Source organism: Cibotium barometz, chromosome 40 (assembly GCF_041138505.1).
Source record: "Cibotium barometz isolate CiBa-2024 chromosome 40, ASM4113850v1, whole genome shotgun sequence".
Taxonomy (NCBI): domain Eukaryota; kingdom Viridiplantae; phylum Streptophyta; class Polypodiopsida; order Cyatheales; family Cibotiaceae; genus Cibotium; species Cibotium barometz.
Window position 1 is genome coordinate 23,160,672 of NC_141085.1, and position 24,814 is coordinate 23,185,485.

The window sequence follows — 24,814 nt, forward strand, 5'->3', positions numbered from 1 at the left end:
TGCAAAACATAAACATAAACATAAACATGAATGAATGGAGAGAGAGAGAGAGAGAGAGAGAGAGAAAGAAAGAAAGAAAGAAAGAAAGATTTTATTAACGTCTTCCAAAAGACCGAACTCGGCCTATGAGACAAATCGGAGTACCTGTATGGGGTATCCTCTGTCATCCCAACAAAATGAAAAAGTACTGAATAAAAAAGCTGAATCTGGGTGTGCAGGGGATGGAGCTCTATTACTAGGAGAATGCAAAGCTATATGCATGGAGAGAGAGAGAGAGAGAGAGAGAGAGAGAGAGAGAGAGAGAGAGAGAGAGAGAGAGAGAGAGAGAGAGCAGTTGTGTCTCTCACAGGCTCCAGATTATGCAACAATAGACATTGGGGGTCAACTCATCAAAGTAAACCTCATGAGGCAAAACAAGGACCGCACGAGTTTAAAAACAGTTGAGTGGTTGAAGAAAGAGATTGTAAACATCTATGGCTCCAGCAATCCTGCAGGTTTAAATGCCTTGTATTTATCTTTTTTCAGTGCCTGACAGAGAAACATATCCATACCCTGCCCATACTTGGCTGTCCAAATATTGTGTGTTTGATGGTGTTTAGTAGAATCATGCACCCATTTGTGAGTTTGAGTATTATACTTAACAGAAAGATAATGCAGGCTTGAAGCCGTTGATACGACATCTAGTTCTAAAGGGCAGAACTCTTCAACCCTCGGAAACACTGAAAAGTGTTTTGGCTGACCTCCATTCTTCGGACACATTGGAAGCTGTAGTTGATTGTGAGTTTTACCTTTCTTGAGTGAACGTGTTTTTTTTTCTTGCAAAAAAGCTATCAAGTAAAATAAAATCATACAAAGGGAGAAGATCTCAAACCAAAAGCTAGGGAGATCTCAACCAATCGGGGGCATTATGCTGCCATAAAAATGCTAGCAGTCATCTCCTGTCTGTGTACATATTACTCAGTGAGGGCCTTTGTTGTGGGTGTGCCCGCCTAGGAGTTTTCTCATTTTCTCCCCATTTTTCCATGTTTTTTTCCCTGTTTTTGAGTTGTGGGGGACTGTCCTGTGCTGGCCGACTCCATGTCTTCTGCTGGCCGACTGGCTTTCTCCAGTCGTGGACATGATGTGCAGGCTGTTGGCTCATTTAGGGCTGGCCGACCAGCACTGTAGGGTGGTGTAAGTACCACCCTTGTCCCCCACACTCTCATTGTACCGGATCTTTGTGTACATAGCAGAGTTTATATAGCTTCTCTCTCTCTCTACACTTCTGCGTTTTGTTTCTCACAGCAGTTGTCTCATTTTCTGCTGTGCATTCCGACAAAAAGCCCCATAGGAGTGGAGGACAAGAAAATACCATGGTTCTACTCTGATAAATCTGCTGTGTTTTGTATGCGCAGCTCTAGAATATCCCTTTATGTGGGCCCAAGTGGCCAAAAGAGTGTGAACGATGTCACTCCATATATTGCAAGTACACTGGGTGTCATAAACCTGAATTCCTTCAAAGGCCTTTGAGCACCTGGTCTTCTAGATATGCAACACCGTGATACTAGCAATTATCTCCCAGGTGGTGTGACGGTGTCAATACTCAGCGAAGGTGGGGTGTATCGTAACTAGGGCATACCCTGAAGCAAACATCTCTGAGCTATTCCCCTACGGACAAGTATAACAGGGTCTACTGTTTTGCCTTCAAAAAGCAGCTGTGGGCCAGACTGAGTCGACCATTCACTAACACCCCAAAATATATAGGATCACTCCTCAATCTGCCCAAGAGCTGGGCTATAGATACCCAGATCCTCTGTGCTCCTCTCCTCTCCTATAAGCAATGATACACTATCTTGGATGGAGCTGGGCATCCACGCCAAAAGTTGATCTCCACTGGTTGGTGGGTAACTCACCAACCAGTGTAGAAACAGCCAGAAGAAGCAGGATATTTGGCTTCTCCTGTACGAGTGCCAGAGTCTTTACCAGAATCTCCTTTGAATGCCGGGGTGTAATGTCATATGCTTCCTAGTGTGGCCTAAGGTTGGGAACTCTTTGGGTCTGTCCAAGCATGTGCAACCTGGTGTTAGGCACATTGTAGCTGAAGGAAGGTATGTCCCTCATATGGTTAGTCACATCAGTCCGTTCCCACTCACCGGGGTCCCAATGTAGATATCTGATAGGGCATCCACCATATAGCTATAGGGCTTTGCCACACCAAGGCTCTAGACTCCAGATTGAGCCTCCTGGAGCTCCAATGAAGGAGATTTTCGTTTATGCTCATGAGCACACTGGCAAACTGCTAGGCAGGTTTAATGTCTATCCCGACTTGGCATCCAAGATGTATGGCAATGGGCATGAGCACACGGGCAAACTGCTAGCCAGGTGTAATGTCTATCCCGACTTGGCAAGATGTATGGCAATGTGTCCTGAATCCATGTGAAGCTAACATCTGTGCCCCAATCAATCCTCTCAAGTTCACTAACCCAAAATCGACAGACTTATGCCAAGTTATGAATAATGAAGGCCCCTACTCCTAGACAACTCTTCCAACATAGTGCGAAACCAGCAAAGATATGAGTAAGATGCCTCAAGAAACATGGTTGCATGGTTAGCCAACTGTGAGTCTAAAAGCTCCTGCTTTGTGTGCAATGGCAATCTCAATCGTGATACTCTGGCACTGGAGTGAGGGAAAATGCTCAAAGTTTCTGCAAACAATGAAATACATGGGAGCTAAGGGGCAGCACTGCTATACAGAGATAGAGATCTCGAAGCGTTCACCTTGACCTCCACAAGGAAGCACAGTGTTAGGCAAGAGACACCCTTGATTGAGAAAATCCCATGCATGTGAGAGTACCCTCTAAGAAGTCCCAATCTGTCCTGGACTTTCTCAAAATAAAGTAGCAAGATTCCAAGGGCTAATTACTCGCCTTGGCTCACCCGACCACCTCCCAAATGGAAAAGATGCTTGTTCCTTGGAGGAATCCAGTGTGTGTCATGAATGACTATCTGTAACATTGGCTATAATCTCATGCTCACGGCCTTGCTGAGAATTTTGTATGCAGTCCCAAGTAATGTGATAGGCCTCCATTGGGCAATGTTATTATTATGACTACCCTTGGGGATGAAGTGAATAAGACCCTCGGTAAGAAAAGGAGGCATAGAGCCCTTGTTCCACGTATTCTGTAATGCCATGTATTCTGTAAGCCCTTGTTCCATGTATTCTGTAATGCCACAGTGATCTCATCCCCAATGTCAATAACTCATAAAAAACATGGGAGAGACCCATCCTCCCCATGACATTTACTGTGTGGTAATGCTTGAATCGCATGTCTAAGCTCATCTGCCGAAAAAGGGGCGTCAAGTGATGCACACATGTCATCACAAATCAGCCTACATAGGGAGTCCCAAACCTTCTGCTGTGCCCTATCCCTTTGAGGGGGAGTGAGCCTCTACAGATAGCAAACGAAAGTAACAATAAGAGGCAATCCTCTTGACCATGTCAATCGCTGAGTAGAGCATTCCCTGCGTGTTCTGCAACTGTCTAATGCATTCCCTGTTATGGGAGAGACCATGCGTAGCAAAGAAATGCTTGCTACATCTACCTCCCATTTGAATCGAGAATGACTCCTATACATGAAAACGCAACTGTGCACGTTGCTCAAAAGAGTCTTGCAACTCAGCCCTAACAGTGCACAATGCATCTTAGATCCATTGGGCTTCAGGGTGTTTCTCAAGTTCCCTCTACAAAGCACGCAATCTACGCATTGATAGCTCTCTCTATCCAAGATCTCTTGCCTCCTAGCTTGGGCCACACTGTGATAAAGGCCACTAACACTCTCTAACGCAAGAGCAACTCTTTGCCTAGAGTCATGAGCATCAGACAGTCTCCAAACATCCATCACCTGCCGTGACAGCTTTTGCATCTGAATAAAGTGACTCTGCTGTTGTCATGAAAGGAAAAGCTTAATCTCTACCATGATGCCCTTCAATGGCACGGACAGTTGGTTAGAGGAAGAAGTTATCCTTAGAGGATGACTTCTTATGGAAGTCATTGTCTAACCACCTCTTTTGTCATGAAAGGAAAAGCTTATATGGCACGGACAGTAGGTTAGAGGAAGAAGTCATCCTCTATCCAATTGTCCGTGCCATGAATGGAAAATCTTAATCTCTCCCAGGATGATGCCTTCATGTCCCCCCTTATCCATTGGTTGCTCAACCGTGTTGAAGTCACCTCCAATGATCTGATGATTTGCCTGAGGGAGAGAGTCCATGATGGCTTTCCAAAAAAAGAAAATTTTGTCCTGTGAAGTTAGGAGCATATGCATTCAGCACACCAATTGGTGCATGATCTAGTTTGGGGTCTCTCATAGGTCTGCACACTGCCCCTATCAGGATCGGAAACTTATCTGGTGTGATGGCTATCGAGGACCATAAGACGTAATCATCAACATGGACATCATCACCAAGATGCTGCAGGGTGTGTACATCTGACTCATTTGCCTGCACATTCTGCTATACATCACCCTGCAATACGTCCTCATGCATTAAATCCCCATGTAATACATCTTGCTACGAAGGTGATGCGTCAACATCCGCAGCTGGATTAGGAGTGGTTGCATGTGTGTCAACCCGTTTGTAATCCCAAAGAAGCCGAGGTTTGGGGGCAGCGATGGTTGGAGGGTCCAAGGGTTGTCGCCTGGGAGTGCATTTGTGCCGTCTCCTAGTGCGGCCCTTGTCTGAATAAAGAGCCATCTGGTCCTACTCCTGGCAGCATCACATGATCATCTGTAAAGCATGGTTCACTAACGGGTATCATGACTCATGGTACCCCCTCAAAATTGGCCGTAACTGCTGCTGCACCCGTGGAAGGTGTCTCTGGAAGGGCTGGGATTTTTGGAACCTGTCCAAAGGCTGACCCTATGGAAGGCAAAAACTTTCAATAGATCTATGGGAGCCCAGGGAACTTGAGGAAGATCGGACAAAAGTTGCAGTCCTCTAGCATTGTGTCGGAGTTCCAGCGGTATCGAAAGAATAGTTTCCTCGAGCTGGGAGGAAGTGGGCTGCTCTCAAGAGTCTATGAGGTTGCCTCTGCCGAATCAAAATCTGGTTGGAAGAAGCCCCTTCGAAGTAAGCAGGCATCTATAAAGTACGAGGCAAGCTCTATGGGATGTGCCACCAAAATCCAATCCCTAGCTTGAGAGTGGGAAGGATGCGACCCAAAAACCTTTTCAATAAGTGTGGTCTTGACTTTATCAAAATCTGCAAATAAGGTATTAAGCTCGTCTTCGGATAAAAAGATTGTTCTCCTGGTTGGTAGGGTGGAGGATGATTGACCTGGGCTGAAGCCATAATGCTGCCAATAAAAGGGCAGGTGGGTGACTTAAACACAGTAAAAACTTTTTCGTATGTTGATGCAGTCAAAGAATCCGGAGAGCCAGATTTTTGGGTCTCAGTGCATTAGTACTATATGGGCTGATATCATCCATACTCTCATGGCTACTTGGGCTCGTATTCATGGGTCCTCTTGTTCTGCGCAGGCAAAACGCGTTGTATTTATGCGGGAGTGCGACCATGACATTTTCTTGTCCTCTAGTCCCACAGGTCTCTCATGGCATCATGATGCTCCTCAGTGGTTGAAATCACCCTACATATTGGGGTGATTCTATTCTATTCCGGCTTATAGCCATGATTGTTGTATGCCTTTTTTCATACTTAATAGAAGTCTCTTTCTTGAAAAAAGAAAAATGAATCGGGAGAGGAAGGAGGCACTTATCTGCACAGGAGAAGGAAGAAGAAGGCAGGCAAAAAGAGAGGGGCACTAGGTGAATGGATGGTAGGAGGGAAACTGTGCATGAAGGGTATGGTGGGCAGAAGGAGATGCAAGTAAAGGGGTGAATGGTGGGAAGGAGGAAAATACACAGAAAAGAGGGGGAACGGCGGGCAGAAGGAGAAGGGGAAGAGTGGCAGGTGAAGAGGAGTGGCAGAAGGAGAAGGGGAAGAGTGGAAGAGGAGAGAGGTGCAGAGGTCAGGACATACAGGGAGCTCCAACTTCAGGCCATGCATGCTTTTATCGGATTGAATGTTCCTAGAATTTCACTATTTGAATGAATTAAGTGTCTTTATAGACATCTCTGTGCCCTAGGGATGGGCGGGGATTGGATGGAGACCCCTGCCCACCATGAGGGATGGGCGGGTTAGATCTCCCCTATTAATGGGTAGGAGTATGTCTGTAAAGCTGGTTCCCCTCCTTGAGAGTAAGTGCATGTGCTCCACATGCGCACGCACAAGTGAGCACTCAAGCAAAGGGCATTTATTAGTGTCATGCATGGGAATGCATGCACGAGCACACACAAGCAAATATGCACTTGTGCGCATGCAATCACCCACTGACTGACAGGTGCACAGCAAAATTCTGAAGTTTGTTCCATTGATATCTGAATTGTAGGCTGGGTTGCGGTACCACTTGTGGAGCGATATCAGTTATTTTGTGAGCTGTATCAGCAGACTGCAAATGTAAAACTCATGAGCTGCCTGAAGGAAAGCAAGGTGCTCATATCAAAGTTCTGTATGCCCATATCAATGCTGTATGCTGTATGATGCCATTTTAGACTGTCTTTATTTGTACTATAGTGTCTATCTTTGGACATGCAGGCTCTCGAGGACAAAATCTCTGCTTCTGAATGTAATTTGGATGATAATTCTGCTTGGCCTTTACTGATGGCACTGAGTGGAAATGGGTCCTTCTCACACCTTGATTTGTCTCACAACTCAATAGGTGTGTTCTTTTGCCACAAAGCACCCTTATTATGAGGCAAGGGTATCCGTTAAAATTTACATGCTACCTTTTGCTCATAGGAAGTCAGTCAATGCAGAAGATTCAGCAGCTGATTGCAGCAAGCAATCAGCCAAATCTAGGCCTTATTCTTGATCTCCATAACAACCGCCTTGGAGCAGCATCTGTTTTTCATGTGAGTATCTGTTCTGAGCAGGGTTCTTTAATGATACTCAAAAAGAGTAAAATTTTACTGTAAGATTGATGAGTTTTTGCAGGTATGCGAATGCCCTGTCACCTTATCAAGACTCGAGATTCTGAACCTATCAGGCAACAGACTTACCGATGCAGCAGCTAGATACCTTACTGATCTGCTTAGAAACTCTAAAGGTAGATATAGCTTCTATTACCCAGTCTGATGTTTTTAGTTTGATAATAAGGTAATGGTTTTTTTGCTGCCATTTGTACTGTTATTACTTGGTCGATATCTTTTCCAAATTTAATATTTAAATGGAAATCGCTTGCAGCCTTGGAGGTTTTGAAATTGGAGGATTGCAGCCTCACCTCTCGGTCGATCTTGAAAATCTCAAGTGCCCTTCACTCCAATTGCCCCTTGGTAAAATTGGCAATCGGTAAGGATACCTTACTAGTGCTTAGATTACAGTTCAACATCTGAGCATTTTATGCGAGCATTTTTACTTGAAGTTAACAATAATGCTAGTCAGGATTCTCTGACTTTGACACACTTTTTTGAATATAGTGAAACCACTGATTTTAATTAAGTTAATGTAGAACTGCTACCACCTAGAGTGGATGGAAGCTAGAAACAGTGGGAAAACATGTCTAAGATATGCAGAGAAATGTCTCTTATATGATAGGCATCATATAGAGAGGTATGCAAAGAATACCTGAAAAATGCATACGTATCTAAGGGGGCATGCATGAAGGTCTGATGATTCCTATCATGCGTGATAGTCCAGAAGGCAGTAAATCTGACCCAAGCAAAGAAAGGGGCATATGCGTCCAACGATGAGGGGAACTTCCCAAAGAGCCAAAATTTCAAGAAACGTTTTGATGGGAAACGAATCTGCAGGCATGCCGACAATACCACAATGAATTGACTGGTAACCGAATGTTGCCATAATAGGTGTGAAACGGTCTTAGTGTAGCAAGAGCAACACACATAGTGCGACGATGCAATACGTGGTTTTGCCAATGTCATCCCCACCGGTAACACCACGAGCAGACATCTCCACATGAAAACTTTTTGCTTCAAAGGAAGACCATTCTTCCATATACAGCGTAGGCACCGAGTCCACCATCTGAGAGGTTTATCAAGTCTCCAAAGCTGATTGGCATGTTGCTTTATCCATGGTGGGGAAATCAATAGCCTATAGGGCTTTCCTGCTGTTATTTCCTTCATAGGAATGGCAGTGTAACCAATCTCTTGCCGATCCAGTTTCCAATCATCCAGACAATGTTGCATCTCTAGCATGGGGGCAGGCAGTAAGGGTTGAAGCAACTCTCACAGTCTATGCCAAATTGGCCGGGTGTGCATACCCAAACCATAGCGCCTATTGGCCAACGGAAAAGACATAAAAGAACTATCAGGTTGTATAACATCTTGCACATGTTTGACTTCTTTATATGCAAGAAAGTATGCTTTTTTGGGTTCAGCCACTGCAAGGGGCGCTTGAAACATACGACTCCAATGCACACTTTGCAACGCCATGTTGTTACCCTGCTGAGGAGGTCTCCCCGACCAACACATATATTGCAAGATCTCTTGCCAGTCTGTGATTAGACGGTTGGAAAAAGGGCTGCTAGGAATTGTACCTTTGAAACAACCCATGATAAAGTCCCATGTAGTGGTCTCCCAATTGCCAAATGCATTAGTTTGCACCTTGGTGCACATTTCAGCCAACATTTTCATCCATGGTTGCATTTGGGCAGCAAAGGTATGGAGCATGGTAGCTTTCCTTGCAATCAGGTGATAGTGAATGTTAAGGATGTTGAGTCCTCCATGTATTTTAGGAGAGCATACCAGCTCAAATTTCAGAAGGCAGACTGCTTTTTTATCAATGTGGGTTTTCCATAGACATTTCATAGCTTGTGACATAAAAGCATCCAAATCTTTTTGTTCCATGCTATAAGTGGTAAGTAAAACTGTATGTACGCCATAATGATCGATTGAACAATTCTCAGGAGGACATGCAAAGGCCATGTTGAGAGCTCCCAATAATCTAGCTTCTGTTGTATGCGATGCATCACCCATCGGGTTTCATCTTTGAGCGAAACAGACCAACCTATGGGATAGCCCAAGTGTCATTTGATTTGTCCTGGTGGCACAATATTCCCTGGCCACAAAATGTAATGCCAATCCTTATCATTCAAAGGCAAGAGCTTTGACTTGGGAAAATGAATCTGTAGCCCAACAGCTAATCCATACAAATTCAAAGCATCCATAATGGATCGCAGGTCCGACTCAATATTGCGAGGGAAGAAAAAAGAGTCATCTTCATACGCTTGAGCAACAAAATGCTTTCCATCCGGTAGCTGCAGCCCATGCAAACGGCCCACAGCAATGAGTTTATCCATATACAATAGCAAGAAATGGATGTGTGGCAATGGCATAAAGCAATGCATTGAGGGGGCAGCCTTGCCATACTGATGTACCAAGTATCCAGGAGCGAGAGAGATCACCACCAAGAATGCATCTAGCAGTGCTATCCTTATACAACCAATATATAACATTACTCATCTTAGGACCGAACCCCATTTTTCTCATTACTTGAGCAATGTATTCCCAATGCACCGTGTCAAAAGCCTTGGCAATATCTGCCTGCATGATAAGCACATCCTGTTTGGTGTACTTGGCATATTCAATGCCAATGTGGGCATTTGCAATATTATCATTAATCTGCCTACGTGGTACAAAACCATACTGAGCCGGATGGAGATCTGCATAAAGGACACCTTTCAACTGATTGACCAGCATTTTAGTTATGAGCTTATATATAACATGTATCAATGTTATCGTATGCCAATCAGCAAGAGACTCATATATTTGCTTTTTCAGGGCCAACTTAACTAAGCCTTCCTTCCATGAGGACGGGAGTAGCTGAATCTCCCAACAGTGATTAACCATGTGAAGGATCGTATCCTTAAGTTGATCCCAATAGGTACGAAAGAATTCCATTGTGAGTCCATCCCATCTTGGGGATTTCTATGTGCCAAGAGATTTTAATGCATCATCAAGTTCCACCTGGAAGAAAGGCATGTCCATGTTGAGAGCATCTTCAGGCAACACTATAGTAGTCACTTCATCCAACAACACATTTTTGGCTGCAACCTCACGTTGAGAAGGTGACAGTGGGGTGCAAACAATTGTCGGAAATGGTTCACACACTCACTTTCTAATTCAAAGCTATGCATGGTCCAACTCCTGTCCAGCTTCTTAATGTGAGCAATAGATTGCTTTTGTCTGGTTGCATGCAAACCTTTGAAGAAACCTTTGGATGAGCAGCCCTTATCCTCAAAGGATTTTTGACGCACACGGATTTGCCATTTCTATAGTTTTTTGTGGTCATTTCGAGTGGTGCAATTTTGGGCTAGATAGTGTTGGCCATACCATGCAATAACCTGTTGCATTCGCATTACAAAAGAATGCCATGCTACATCCATCGTGTAAGTTACAACGACAGAAGTGGAGGGCAAAATACGAAGTTGGTGAAGAGAGGATAGAAAAGACAAAGGGAAAGAGAAAAAAAAAAGATGTGCCTCTACCTGCCGAGACGCTTTTCATGCGGGAGGTTTTTTTTAATATTCATCAGCCTTGGCCTGCTAAGAGATGGTTTTCAGGCCTATGTTGGAGATTGAATTGGATCCATTTACCAAAGGAAGGTGCTCATTGGACAAGGTGCACAATTGCACTACGCCTTGTGGCAGAATTTCTTGAACTTTGTAAGGTTTTGCCTATGCAAGTGCTAGCTTCTTGGCTTGGTTAAGGTACTGAGCTTGGTAAAGGATCACCAAGTGAACTTGAGAGAAGTGAGGGCGATGTAAATGTCGGTTGTGCCATGCCTTGCATCTGTGCTGTTGTGCTTCCAGGGCTAGGTTGGCAAGGGCATGGTTTTTCCAAGACAGATAGACGGTTGATGGAAGAGAAATGAGAGGCACCAAAGTTGAGTAGCAACTTTAAAAGGAGTCGATATGGCTAGAATGTGCCTAGAAGAGCGTTCGACCATTGCTTGGGATGCTGATGACAAGCCTTGCGGAGAAGGTGACAGAGCACTTTGTTTTGGTGCTCTTGGCCTAATCATTGGCCCGAGGATAATAGGCACAAGCTTTGTGGTGGAATACTTGGAAGTTGGCTGTGATGATTTCATTGACAAAATGGGAACTCGTATTATTGGTCAACTCGAAGGGACAATCAAAGCGGGTGAGAATGTGCTCCTAAAGGAATTGGGTGATTGTAGAGGGAGTGGCATCTTTCGTTACTTGTGCTTCTACCCACTTGGTGGCAGAATCGGTAGCGACAAAGATGTAGCGACATCTGTTGGGAGATAAGCTATGGGATTGATGGGGCCCACAGTGAATTGCCCATCCCTCAAATGGAGATTGCACAAGGGAGACCTATAGGGGACAGTTGGATTGGTGGCAGGTGGTTTTGGGTCCACATCGGAGCATGTGCTTTGCTATCTTTGAACATACTGGGCCACCATATGTCAGTGGTGTGCCCTGGTTAGTGACCACCTGAAGGTCTAGATTGAGCATCCTCCACCAAGTGTGGAACCTCATGAGGATTGGCACATCGCCGCGCAAGATGCTGTCATGATCGGCTTTGTAGAGTTGTCCGCCTATGGACTAGTACAGCCCGCTTTTGAGGAGCAACCACCTTTTGTCCTTGGGGAATATACACGTGAGAAAAGAACTTGTAGAGAGCAGGGCAACATCGCCATACCAAGCAAGAGCAACATCTACCCTAAAAAGCACATTGTCAAGAAGGTCATTGTCAATATCTGCAGATGTTACTTGGGGGGCAGTTGCTTGGCTCTCCCAGTCTTGTCCGCAGCTTTTTTATGAGGGCAGTGGTACAAATTGTGCTATTTTCATTCGTAGAGGTATTGCTCAGCACGGTTTATTCTAGGATGTCCCTCACTCTGATTATACACCCCCTAGACAGAGGATTGACTCCAGTTGGGAGATTGTTGCCAGTATTACAGCATGGCAGATCTGGAGAGCTAGATGAACGGAGGCTATTGAGGGTGTCTAGATTTTTGGGTTTCAGTGCATTAGTACTATATGGGGTGATATCATCCATACTCTTATGGCTACTTGGGCTCATATTCAGGGGCCCTCTCGTTTTGCGCAGGCAAAGCGGGTGATATTTATGCGGGAGTGGGACCATAGCATCTTCTTTTCCTCTAGTACCACAGGTCTTTCATGGCATCATGATGCTCCTCTGTGGTTGAAATCACCTTACATATTGGGGTGATTCTATTCTTTTCCGGCTTATAGTTGTGATTGTTGTATGTCTTTTTCATACTTAATAGAAGTCTCTTTCTGAAAAAATAAAAATAAAAATCTGCAGATGTGGCAAGTTCATGGTTATATATGCGGGAAAGGTGAATCGCCATGACGTGATGCTTGCATGGTTGGAGCAAGATGTCGAAATCAAATTCTTGGAAGAGAAGTGGCCATCTCCAAACTTCGTGGGGCTTGTTGAAACATCTTTTGCCACCTGGGGCTTGTCGAGAAGGTATTTCAAGGCATGATAGTTGGTGATGACAATGAAATGGACACCAGGAGATAGTGTCGAAACTTTTGGAGTACATAGTCCATTGCCAAGCTTCACGCTCCATTGTGTTGTAATTTCTCTGCGCTCGATTACGTTGGCAGTTGGCATAGTATATAGGCTTGTCCAGTTGAAATTTGGTTCTAGGTTGGGTAAGACCACACCAATTGCAGTTGGATTGGCATCAGTGTGGGCATGGAATGTGGCAGATTAATTTGGTGGAATGAGAATGAGAGCTTTTGTGAAGCGTTGCCTAAGATAATTAAAGGTAGTGGCCTTAGGAATGTTGTGGAAGGGCTCACTAGGCGGGTGAGGGGCAAGGCAATGTCAGCATACATTCTGATGAAGTGCTTGTGATAGCGAGTGCGGCTGACAAAGACTTGGGTGCCCTTAGAGCTAATGGGAGGAGGGAGGGGAAGCATGGCAAAGTTTTTGTCTGGATCTTAGGTTAAGACCCTATGTAGAGATGATGTGCTGAAGGAGGGTGCCTTGTATTAGCAGAAAGTGGCATTTGAAAGGGTTGAGATGCAGGTGAGATGATCGACACTTGCTGATGATTTGGACAAATTGGAGAAGGTGCTCACTGAAGGCTTCTAAACAGGAGGAGAGACGGGTGCCGGTAAAGTTGGAGAAATCATTCACGAAAGTGCGAAGGAAGGTGATAATAAATTTTCTAAAGATGTCGGTGATAATCCTTTGAAATGTTGGCAAGCTGGGTAAGCTGAAGGCTGCCGACGTGCAGGGTGAACTCAGACATCTAGGTGATGCTAGACTCGTCATCTATGATGACACTAGAAAGTGACGTGTCGTTGGTGTGGACTGTCGGCAGGGTTCCGGTAGTTGGTGAGAGTGGCACTGGATGGGCCTATCCCCATGCACATGGCAATGTCTTGTGCTCCCGGTCGCCCACCACTGTTGGTGGAGTGCTGCAAGTTGGAGAACCTCAATGGTCCAGTGAAGTAGATCATGCAGGGGCACATCTAGTTAGTAGCCTTGAAGAAGGAAGTGGATTGAGGGTGTTGATGGCTCTGGGACAGGTGATGGTGGTGATGGCGAGCCAAAATGTATGGCAGTCTCCTGTGGTAGCATCGTTAGAAGATCCTTGTATGCTCATAGGAATGCATGGCCCACAATATTGCGAGAAAGAAGAGATGTGTCTGCAGACTTTTCCTCAGTTAAAGTGGCTTCTAGAGCCTTCTTTTTGGGCATGGGTGATCATTGTGCAGGTGGGGGGTCGATCACCGGCGTGGTTGGAGTGGGTGGTGAGGGGGAGACTCCTCTAAGGGAGGAGGGGAAGTGATTGGGAGTGGATGTGGTGACAAGGGGTGTGCTCCTTCTCCCAGTGAGATAAGGTGTGTTGTTGGAAAAGTGAAGTCCGTGGATGGACAAGTAGAAGTGCTGGTCCTCTGTGTGGGGTAGGTAGTCACTCACATGTATAGTGATCCTTGGAGCTTGGGCAGTAGCGGCAAGGTGGTGATCGTTCTGGAAGGGGGCATTCGCTTTGGTAGTGACCATACTCACCGCATCTGTAATAGGGGATTGGCCATGTGCGGGGTGGTGGCTGATGAGGTGGGCAAGCTATGGGGTTTGCTGCTAGAGTGGGAGTTGGAGGATTGGGGATGAGAGGTGGAAGAGCTAATGGTGAGGGAGGGGCTTGTTGGGTGTAAGTGGGTGCTAGGATTGGCGCGTGGTAGATAGGAGTGTAGGGGCCTACCAAGTGTCTGGAAACTGTGGTTGTTAGTGGGAAGGGTTGCTGTTGTTGGTGTAACTGGTGGAACCCCTTCAGGTGATAGAAATATTTAACCTCATGACACCCTTCTCACAAATGTTGCAAGCGTGATGGACTGCTTGACAGATGGCACACCAAACTGTTCTTTTGGCTTCCTGTTGAGCCTTGAGTTCTTTTCTCTCCCTCCAGAGCTGGGCAAGAATTCCCTCTTCTTGCTGAGCCTTTTGGAGTTTGAGAGCTTCCAAGTCCATTTGGAGCTTGGTCACTACGTTGTTGGCTGTGGACCCCCCTATAGAGTCAGTTCCTCCGTTGCCGTCACCTTCGAGCAAGAGATGTGCATTTTCAAGTTGAGTGGCAAGTTCTTGGAACTCCTGCAAGGTGGAGCTTTGCCTGATACTGTCTTGGATCTTTTGTTGAGTGGTGTGAGGAAGAGCCTGATTCACCCACTAACGTACCATGAAGGCACTTGGATGGTTAGGCAAGCGGGCCACCAAGACAACTACCTGTGTCATGAGCTCGGAAACTGTTTCATTGGGAAGAAGCTTTAGGTGGTGGAGTTCGGGCTTTTTGGTGGACTTGATGACCCAACCTTAGAGCGCCTGCGACACTAGGCTCTAGAGCTCATGAGGAACTCTTAATTGTTGAGAGTCCCCAGTAGGATTGCCAAATTTTTCGCGTACCTCTAGCAGACCTTACTGTTGGCACATTGGACAGTGTCATGGGTTCACTCTATGGCAGTATGCCTCCAAGAGTTGCTACTTGACTGGGGAGACATGGAGCTACGCGGTCCACTCCACTACGCACTCACACAACTCTGACAAGACATGATGCTTACCATGTACCCAAGCCTAGACAGTAACAACTAGCAATTGGCAAGATGACACTTCAATAGAACCCTTGAAGGAAAGAGACACATAGTACACAGACAATGAAGAATGAGAACAATTGCATTCATTCACTAAAACTGATTCTCTTGGCAATCCCAAGATTGCTCATTTATACAAGTGGTCCCAACCACATTGGGTAGGTGCACCGTTTGGTTCATAAAGTGTTGCCGCTGAATGTGGAGCATGATTCCGATGCAACCTACTATTGATTACCAATATTAGGGGCACACCACCCACTTGTTGATGGCGTGCAACTGGCAGTCCTCCAAGGTAAGAGAGACCTAGTAAATGCCACGGAGCGCACGTAGCCGATGAAGAGGTTGGTTGTAGGTAGGTGTTTCCATCAATGGATCACTAGCTTGGAGTGCCACTTGTTAGGTTTGCTAGATGGCTGACACTTGTTAGCTCATTACTTGTCGCAGTTGGACGGTTGTCACTTGTTAGCTGGACTGTTGGCACTTGTCTGGACGGTTGGCACTTATCAGTTGGACACTTGCATTGGGCAATCTGACAGGCTACAGTTCCTTGTATTAAGCCCTGCAAGGATTTCTTTGTGTACCATATTCTTAGATGTGTCCCTCAGAGTGGTGGTGACTGTAGGCACAACACATGATTTATTTTCTCTAATGTAGTACCGCCCCTCGTTCTCCCCACTAGTTTCTTCCATCATTTGGGCTTGGAGCAGTATGCAGATATTCTTTTGTCATAGACCTCCAAGCTCAGTAGATGAGGTTGATAAGCAGTTCATTATATGGAACGAACTTATAAAAGGTGATCTTGGGAGACCCCTGAGTGCAACAGGGTATATGCAATGGCCAGGCTAAGAGAGATGCGTAGTGACAATACTTGACTGGAAGAATTTTAAGTGTCTTCCAGATTATCAAGGAGTGGCATCAACCCAATATCTTAGGAGTCACTGTCACTGACAGATTGCACAGATTTATGTAGCTGTGTCTGACCACTGGGTCACTACTACATTTTTAGATGAGTATCATCACTTGTGGTTGGGGTTTTTTTGGGACATGCATGCGCCTTCAGGCGTTGGGCTTCCCGAAGCTAGAGGAGGAAGGGGGTGTTGCCTTTTATTCCATTCAGTCTTGATGGCGGATGGAGAGATGCGATATAGAGGTGATCACACTTGGCTCTGTGATCTGTCTAGTGAGAGTAGTGTTGCTCTAGGAAGCGTTGGTATACCGACCTTTCCACAATGATGATTACTCATGCTTTGCGGTGCCTATGTCTTGTCACATGCACTCTGCACTGTAGTGCACGGTGACAAGATGGCTCATCATCAGTGCAACATTGTACATTATTAGTACCTTTAAGGATGATAATTGTCGTATGTCGTGACCCCATTGTAGACCTCAGTGCAAGATAAGTTAGGCACGAGCTACGAAGGTCATTCTCAGCCGTAGACAGTCAATTAGTCAGTCCAAGTTCCTTACCCCACTTGAAGAGATGCATTCATGCATGTAGAGTCAGTAGAAGCCTTAGAGTTTGCATTAGCACATGTGTGCATTTATGCATAGCATTCATCCCATATGCATGTAGGCCATCTAGACCATTGTAGAAGCCTTCAGATATCATCTAGCAGTCATTAGAATTTATCTATTATTATTCCCATAATTTACAACATTTATTGGGCATTTTTTACATCATTTATATATTTTGACTGGACAAGTGTAGTCGGCCCTCTCTGTAGCTAGTCGACCTGCATCCCTTGTCCATATAAATAGCTGAGCATGTAGTCCTTTCATTCATTCATATCATATTCAGTCTTGAAGCACTCATTGCTTGGAGCCTTTAGCACAAGGAGCATAAGCGATTGCAGAATTCAGCACCTCATCCTTCAGCATTTTCCTCATCAGCATCTAGGAGCATCAACGCTTGAGCAATTCAGCCTCTATGCAGTAAAATGCAGCATCTACAACATTCAGCCTTAAGTACCCCTTGCGTTTTCAACATTCATACAGTTTTCAGCACCCTCATATGCATCCTTTTGCTACAGCCACTTGGTGAAGGTAAAACTCAGCATTCATACTCATTTTCAGCATTCATACATAGTCTAGAACAATCCCAATCAGCCCCTTCTCTCAGCCTCAGATTTGCAGCCTTCCTACATCCATTGGGAAGAGTGCATAGACTCGAGATTGGTCATCATTGGTGCTTCTACAGCCGTGAACAGTTCAGCCCGACTCTTGGTCTTCCGAGATCTTGCGTTTGGCTTATCGTTAGTCCACCGTTAGTCTCTTCAAAGAAATAAAGCAAATACTATTCCAGAAACGAGATAGGGAGCCCTTTAGTGGGTAATTCGGGACACCCATACGGTGTACAGTCTCTCTCTCTCTCTCTCTCTCTCTCTCTGTCTCTCTCTCCAATCTCTTAATGTTTGAAGTCTTAAAGTGGATTGCTAAACTCGCGAAACTCAGGATACAGAAGACGGTGTGAGCATGTGTGACAGGATCCTCAAATTACGAATACTTCCGCTGCATGTTACATTGGTATAAGATTCAGCTTGTCCATACACACCGTATCCTAGCGTGAGGGCATCCTTGGATGGTCAGATTGCGTTCCGGCACGACCACCGACTTCAGCATCATGTCTACAGAGGAGAGTATCCATTAGTCGGAAGCCGTCTCCCTCGAAGGAGACCTTACTCTTCCGACTACAGCAGACACCATAGCTTTACTTAGAGCTCAGAACCAGCTTCTCATGGAGCGCCTGCAACTCTTGGAGGCAAGAGTAGCACGTCCTCCTCCGCCTCCTGCAACCCCCGACTACATATCCCTCTTCTTTTAGATGGAACGACAAAGAAGAGTAGACGAAGCTAGACGGAGAGAAGAAAAAGCAGAAGCTGAAGCAAGAAAGCAACAAGAAAAAGTAGAAGTTGAAGCAAGAAAGCAACAAGAAAAAGCAGATAGACGGGACTATAAGGAAGCCCAATGTAGGAAGGAGCATACCTTTCTTCAGCTACACTTTGTGCAACACCAGGTTGCTCATGCTTGGACACACCCAGAGAGTTCCCATTCATAGGCCTAGGCGCATGACATTACACCCCCTATTCAGAGGAGAAGAGACTCTGGCACTTGTATAGGAGGAGCCAGATATCCTACTCGTAGTTGTTTTACACCGGGGATTGTCCACCAACCAATGGAGATGTATTTTGGGCGTAGATCCCTCTTGTCCTAGATGCTTTGCTCCATCTGAGACAGTGTATCATTGCTTATTGGAGTGCAAAGGAGTACATTGAATCTGGGTATCTATAGCCAATTCTTGGGTAGATTGAGGAGTGATCCTATCTATATCACTTGGGGTGCTATTGCATGGTTGACTTCGTCTTGCCCACAGCTTATTTTTGAGGGTAGGGGAGCAGATCTTGTTACGCTCAAAGGAGTTTGCTTCAGGATATCCCCCAATTGCGATACACACTAGCTCTGCTGAATATTTACACGAGCTACACAGACAAAACACAGTAGATTTATGAGAGTGGAACCATGGTATTTTCTTCTCCTCCAATTCTATGGTGCTTTTATGGCAGCATATTGTTCTGGATTGGTTGAAATGTCCCTACCTTTTGGTTTGAGATCTCCCTTGGTATGGATTTATTTTACTTAATAGAAGTCTCTTTTCTTAAATAAATGTTAGTATGTTAAAAAATTGCATATTTTCCTAAGCTAGAATATACATTTTTTAATCCCCTTCAATGAACTCTTGAGAAACATTTCAGAAAGATATGAACTAGAGGAAATGTTTTTGAAAGGTTTTTCGTATGGCGCACATAAAAAACGCATGGTACTTATGGTTAACCTTTGGAGTAATGGTGTGTGAGCTTGTAGAGCACTGTAGAGAAAGAAAGAAAGAAAGCTGTATTAACGTCTACTAGAGGCCGAACTCGACCTATGAGACAAATCAATGTACAACTGTCAATGTCCTCTGGATGTCCCAAAAAAAAAGGACAAAATAAACATGAAATAAACTATGAAAGTACTGAGCTAGTGGGGGGGGGGGTGTGATGGATGGAGCACTACTGCTAAAGGCTCAATATGCAACCTATATGCGTAGGGTATACAAGAATGCAATGCAGATTTGTCTAGCTCCAACCAGTACCATAATGGGGGTGTAATATGCGATACATAGGTGATGCCGAGCAAAAATCCCTCGGAGCATGATCTCCCGGTGTGAGTGTAAGTGAGCTAGCCACTCCTGGATATGGTGCTGATGGCGAGCCCGTATCTCTGTAATCTCCCTCTGATGTAGCCTGGGAGTCTGGTAGCCTGGTGCTCTCGGTCTCCGTTTGGCTCGGAGGTCCGCAGCGCGCTGAAGTGTAACCCCCTCCTGTGTCAAGGTAGGCAGTGGGATAGATCTCTGGAAGAAATCAGTGAGCTGGAGCTGTCGCCCGCCTCCCCTTGTGGTATGAGTCCCTAGCAGTGCCTCTGTGTGGCGTTGTGTCTCTAGCAAGAACTGGCCAAATCTGCGTTGGTCTGTGGATTCCATGATCTGGCGGAGTGAGGGATGTCCACTGAAGATGGTGGTGTATCTCTCTCTAATATCACTATGTGCTTTGCATCTGCATACATAATGCTCCTCACTCTCAACCTCCTCTTGGCATAGTTTGCATATCCTCTCTGCTATGGGGATCCGTGCTGCCCTACCTGCCTCAATCTCAAGTTGGTGTGATGGCACTTTGAGCTGGCCAATCGCCACTCGGGCATTGTGAGGCATGTACACATCCATATATCCGGGTCGCTGAATGAATCCATCCGTTGAGATATGCATAAACGGATCTCTGTAGTATAGCATCTTCCGCAGTAGAGGTTGATTGGGTGTAATCCAAGTCTCTTGAGTGTATCATTGCCATAAATCCTGCCGAAGGACTCTGTTCCTCTCACTGTGAGAGAGAGCTAGATGTGTGGTGCATGTATATCATACTGGAAAGGTGGCAGGTGATCTATGTTGAGACCATGCTGAGTGAGCCACTATATCATGTGTGAATACCATGATCTCCTATCTCCACTCTCTGCGAGCTGCCTGAATGCCTCAAAAGCTCTATATGAAGCAGATCGTCTGGAAGAGGGCCTCTACTAGCATAGGAGGTGCAACAAACTCCACTTGGACAATGTCATGTGGGACGGAGGGTTTGCTGCGGATCATCTGTGAGAGCATGAGAATCTGAGGCCTCTCTATCTGAGACAATGTGGAGGTGGCGAGCCCAGGTGCCCATACTGCTAGAGCATACATCAAAGCAGGGGTGACTAGTGTGTCAAACAACCACCCCTTTGTGCGGGGCTCTTGGAAGTGTGCCTGGTGACATTGTCTCTCTAGCATGGCTAGAGCTGCATACCCTCGTGTGAGTCTATCCCTGGCTGCCTGTGCCATAGTAAATCTTCCTAGCAGAGTCGCAAATGTAATCCCCAAGTACACATAGGAGTCTACCACCTCTATCTGTCCTCCTACTAGTGTGAAGATGGCCTGTCATTGAACCGGCCCTGAGGTGTGGAAAATCATGACCTTGGTTTTCCCAAGGTTCACTTTAATTCCCCTCTGTGTGGAGAAGTCATCGAGAGCATGGAGATGATGCTGTAGTCCCATCCGCGACTCAGAGACCAAAATAATATCATCTGCATATAGCATAATGTGGAATGTGGTACCTGAGATGTCTACCCCGTCCCCACCACTGTGAACAATGAAGTCAGCCACCTCATCGATGTATAGCCCAAATAGTGTAGGAGAGAGTGGGCATCCTTGCTTCACACCTATGGTGCTAGCAATAACATCAGATAGCCCCCTGGGGCATCGTATGCGCGTGAGTACCTGCTCATATAAAGCATAGATGCCCCAAACCATCTCTGATGGGATCCCCAATGATTGGAGGTGCTGGAAGAGTCTCTCCCGTGGCACTGTGTCAAATGCTTTGCAGAAATCCACAAAGCAGCAGGAGAGAGAGAGAGAGAGAGAGAGAGAGAGAGAGAGAGAGAGAGAGAGAGAGAGAGAGTCCTTGGTGTGCATGCGTACACACACAGGCACATAGACTGAATTGGGGGATAGAGTCTTTAAAAGTTCTATGGTTTGTTCTCGAAACATCCAGGGAAAAACAACCCTATTTCGAGCTTGGCGATGACAGTGTTGCTTGAAAAACTCTCAAGCCTTAGCAAGTAAGAACATGCTGTAGTTTTGTTTGGTTCCTATTTCTCCATGTGATTAAATTAACATATGTAGTTGCTGTTGCAGTTTCTCGGAGCTTGATATGACAGGTGTTAGCCTTGACAAACAGGGAGTCGAGGCTCTTGGAAGGCTTTTGAAATCTTCCCAGACCATCTCGACTCTTATGCTGGGAGAGAGTTGCATTCAGAATGTACCTTTATGCTTATTCCCATTCCATGAAGGGTACAAATTTTGTAGTTATGCCTTTGTTAGAGAGAAGTATTTGTGATGGGAATGTTCTGTACAAATGCAGGAAGGTGTTACTGTATTGAGTCATGCAATTGGTATGTGTCATCGACTGATCATAAAGCTTGATGTCTCCTTTTGTGGACTCACGGTTGATGTTGCTGAGAAGTTCTGCACTCAAATCGGCATGCTTAGAAGTCTCACATATCTGAACCTTAGTGGAAACAAGCTTGGTGAGAAGGTAAAATACCTTTATCTCAGTCTCATATCTATTAGTGGTATTACACTTTTGCCAACTTTGCAACAGATGAATTCCTGTTCATGCTGGTTCTTTGTTTAAAGATATAGTGATGCTACAACTTTCATTAGGATCTGGGATGAGGGCCCTGATTGGGGGCTGCTTTTGATGTTGTTACCAGCCCTATCTCCTCCTCACCCCCTCTCCCCTCTCCAACTTCCTGGTCTTATTACCGTCTGTAATGGGTTTTGACTGATGTTCTCTTCACTCTACTGATAGAAGGATCTTCCTCTAATGGCCCATGAGACCAAAAAGGTAGTGTATACAACTTATAATAAGAGATGCCTAAAGCATTCCCTAAATGCTTTCAAAACAAAGAAATGATATGTTAAATTACTTTTAATCTAATAAGTTCCAAAAAAGCACTGTGGTCTACCGCTAGGGTTCTGGATATATGCTCCTCTGTGAAGACTGCAAGCTCCTAAAACGAAAGGAACAGGATTAGAAAGCTTTTTAAACTGCGGAATGGAGCAAGTATGCAAGAGATCACAAAGATTCCAGAGGAGACAGTCAACCAGTTTAGACGAGGATAGCCTTGGCATGTGATGAAACATGGAGCTGTCCCGTAGATATCTTCAGTGCATGTGATAGTTGAGTCCCCAAATATCTTGGTATCTCAATAACTCTCGTTTGTTATCTTATGAGAAAGTGGTCTCTACATAGTCTCATTGTGGTTCGAAGCATGTCAAGAACCCATGTCTCGTGGTTGTCAACCTGAATAACTCTGTTTTGCTCTTATTTTGGTTAGAATGGCTGCTTGTGTTTGTGTGTATCAGAAAGGTGGGGAGGGCGAGTAGGATGGCTCATGGGGGCTGCTGACATGGTGGCTAGTGCGCAGGAGGATTAGGAATGAGTGGTGGAAGGTAGGTTACCTGAGGAGTAGGTTGGCAAGGGGAGGGTGTATCAGTGTGGAAGGTTTGTGGAATGACAAGGGTGGCTGTGGCATAATGGGCTACGTTGGTGGTTGTTGAGGCGGGGTGAGGGGTTTGTTGCTGATGAAGTTGACGGAACCCCTTCAGATAGTAGCAGTCTTTGTCTTCATGTCCTCTTTTTTTGCAAAAGGAGAAGTACCTCCTCTTTGGGCATCCTTGGTCGGTGTGTCCAAGTGACTGACATATAGAACACAACATGCCCTTCTTGGCTTCTTGTCGAGTCTTCAATTCCTCAATCTCCCTTTTGAGTTGGAGCAAGGTACTTGCCTCGCTCGGAGATTTTTGGCTAACTTTGAGTGCCTCCAGCTCCCGCTTTAGCTTAGCCACCGGTCATCAAATGGTGCCACCATTGGATGTACAGAGCATACATCACACTAAAACATGAGTCGTGCATTTTCAAGTTGGGAGGCTAGCTCCTGGAATTCCAACAATGTAGTTGGTGGGGGCCGACTCTCTCGAATCTTCTGTTGGGTGGGACCTGGGCAAGGACAGTGTCACCCACCGACGCACCATGAAGTTGCCAAGGTAAGTCGGTAATCGGGCTACGAGTACTGTGGTCCGTGTCATAAGTTCCGACACCCTCTCCCTTGGTACTAGTTGTAGCCTCCCGAGCTCCTGGAGAATGTGGTCCTCATAGTTATCAGGAGGTGCAGAGGAAGGTGTTCTTCAGGGTGGTCCAGTCTGCAAAACGGTCAGTTGGAAATTCATTGAACCACTTATCTGCATAGCCTTGGAGAGTAAAGAGTACCAAAAAGGCATCCTCCCGCTCAAGGTCGCGGCTCTTGCATATGGAGACGAATTGCTGGATGTGGTCATCCACATCTTCGGTGGAAGAACCTTTGAAGGTTGGGCACTTGACATTGACTCGGCCCAATACCGTGGAAAGGGGTTCTGTGCCAGGGGGATTGGCTGGACCAGGTGGGTTGGCTTGGCTTCCAGCGTTGTTATCGAGAGTGGGATTACCAAGGTTAGCTGCCATAGGGAGAGGTGGAAGGGGATCCCTAGGTGGTACGTAATTGAACCTCCTCCGACTGTAGCAGCGTATTGAGAGAGGACTTTTGGATGTTCTGACCGGACTACCACGGGGGTGTGTATCGGGCATACAGAGAGGACACGGAGATAAGGGTCCCACCGGCCGTGCCAAATTTTAGTGTACATGTACTAGGGCTTATTGCCCGGCACACTAAGTGGTGGGTCTTCTTTGGACAGTATGTTCGGAGTCCTCAATGCTCACAGCGCGACACACAACACACAGACTAGTAGAGCGGAACACAACACAAGTGACAAGATTGCAAGAGGAACAAGAGGCTGGGTTACACTTGCACTACTCCAAAACACTGTTACATGTCCTTCACTATACGGTGCATACTTAGCAGAGGTCACAGTGTGAAGAGGATGACACACAGCTCAAGGTGAGGACAAGTGACTACAGCCCCAGGCTAAGGCTACAATGTAGTATCAAGGATGTAGCATGAAGGCGAAGGATGAAGGATTATCATGAAGGATATGTTGAGGGACCATATAAGCATTCTTGCAATGCAAGACGTGGTGGAGTAGGTGGCATCTCCTATGTTTGGAAGATGCCCTCGAAGTGGCAGCCTTTGGTAGAATCTCATATCTCTGGAAGTTGCCCGTTGGAGTGCCAGTGCGGTGCCTTTAATGCTGGTGCGTGCACCGTTCTTGTATCCATTGGTGGTGCGCCTCACCGAATGCTTTGGGATGGTACCTCTAGGTTGACCCGCTGTGACGGTGTGACGCTGTTAATGGTGGTCCGTCTAGTGTGGGCACCCTCGGTGGCTACAGGGCAGGAGGAAGGATGACGCTACTGTGGAGCTGGGATGCGGCCACGACCGCGCCCGGTGGGGGGGGGGGGGGGGGGTGTTGGGGCGCAAGGAGGGAACAGAGGTGATCAGGCACAGTGGTGGCAGCAGATCGATTACACCTCTCTATCTACAAAGTATACTAAGATGATATGATGTGAGTGAGATAGAGGGCCAACGGCCCAAAATGGCACACCGTACATTACTGCTGTT

At 45.9% G+C, this 24,814-nt stretch overlaps 1 protein-coding gene across 1 annotated transcript in view; it reads left to right on the forward strand.

Annotated features, from left to right (window-relative positions):
- TSK (tetratricopeptide repeat (TPR)-containing protein) overlaps positions 1-24,814 on the forward strand; it is a 129,264-nt gene that overhangs the window by 97,287 nt on the left and 7,163 nt on the right. The window contains exons 7-16 of the mRNA XM_086779410.1: positions 350-494; positions 658-777; positions 6,425-6,525; positions 6,631-6,754; positions 6,835-6,947; positions 7,030-7,141; positions 7,279-7,383; positions 21,250-21,316; positions 21,393-21,516; positions 21,619-21,792. Of these exons, the coding sequence (XP_086635536.1) occupies positions 350-494; positions 658-777; positions 6,425-6,525; positions 6,631-6,754; positions 6,835-6,947; positions 7,030-7,141; positions 7,279-7,383; positions 21,250-21,316; positions 21,393-21,516; positions 21,619-21,792 (1,185 nt within the window). The remainder of the gene's footprint in view (positions 1-349; positions 495-657; positions 778-6,424; positions 6,526-6,630; positions 6,755-6,834; positions 6,948-7,029; positions 7,142-7,278; positions 7,384-21,249; positions 21,317-21,392; positions 21,517-21,618; positions 21,793-24,814) is intronic.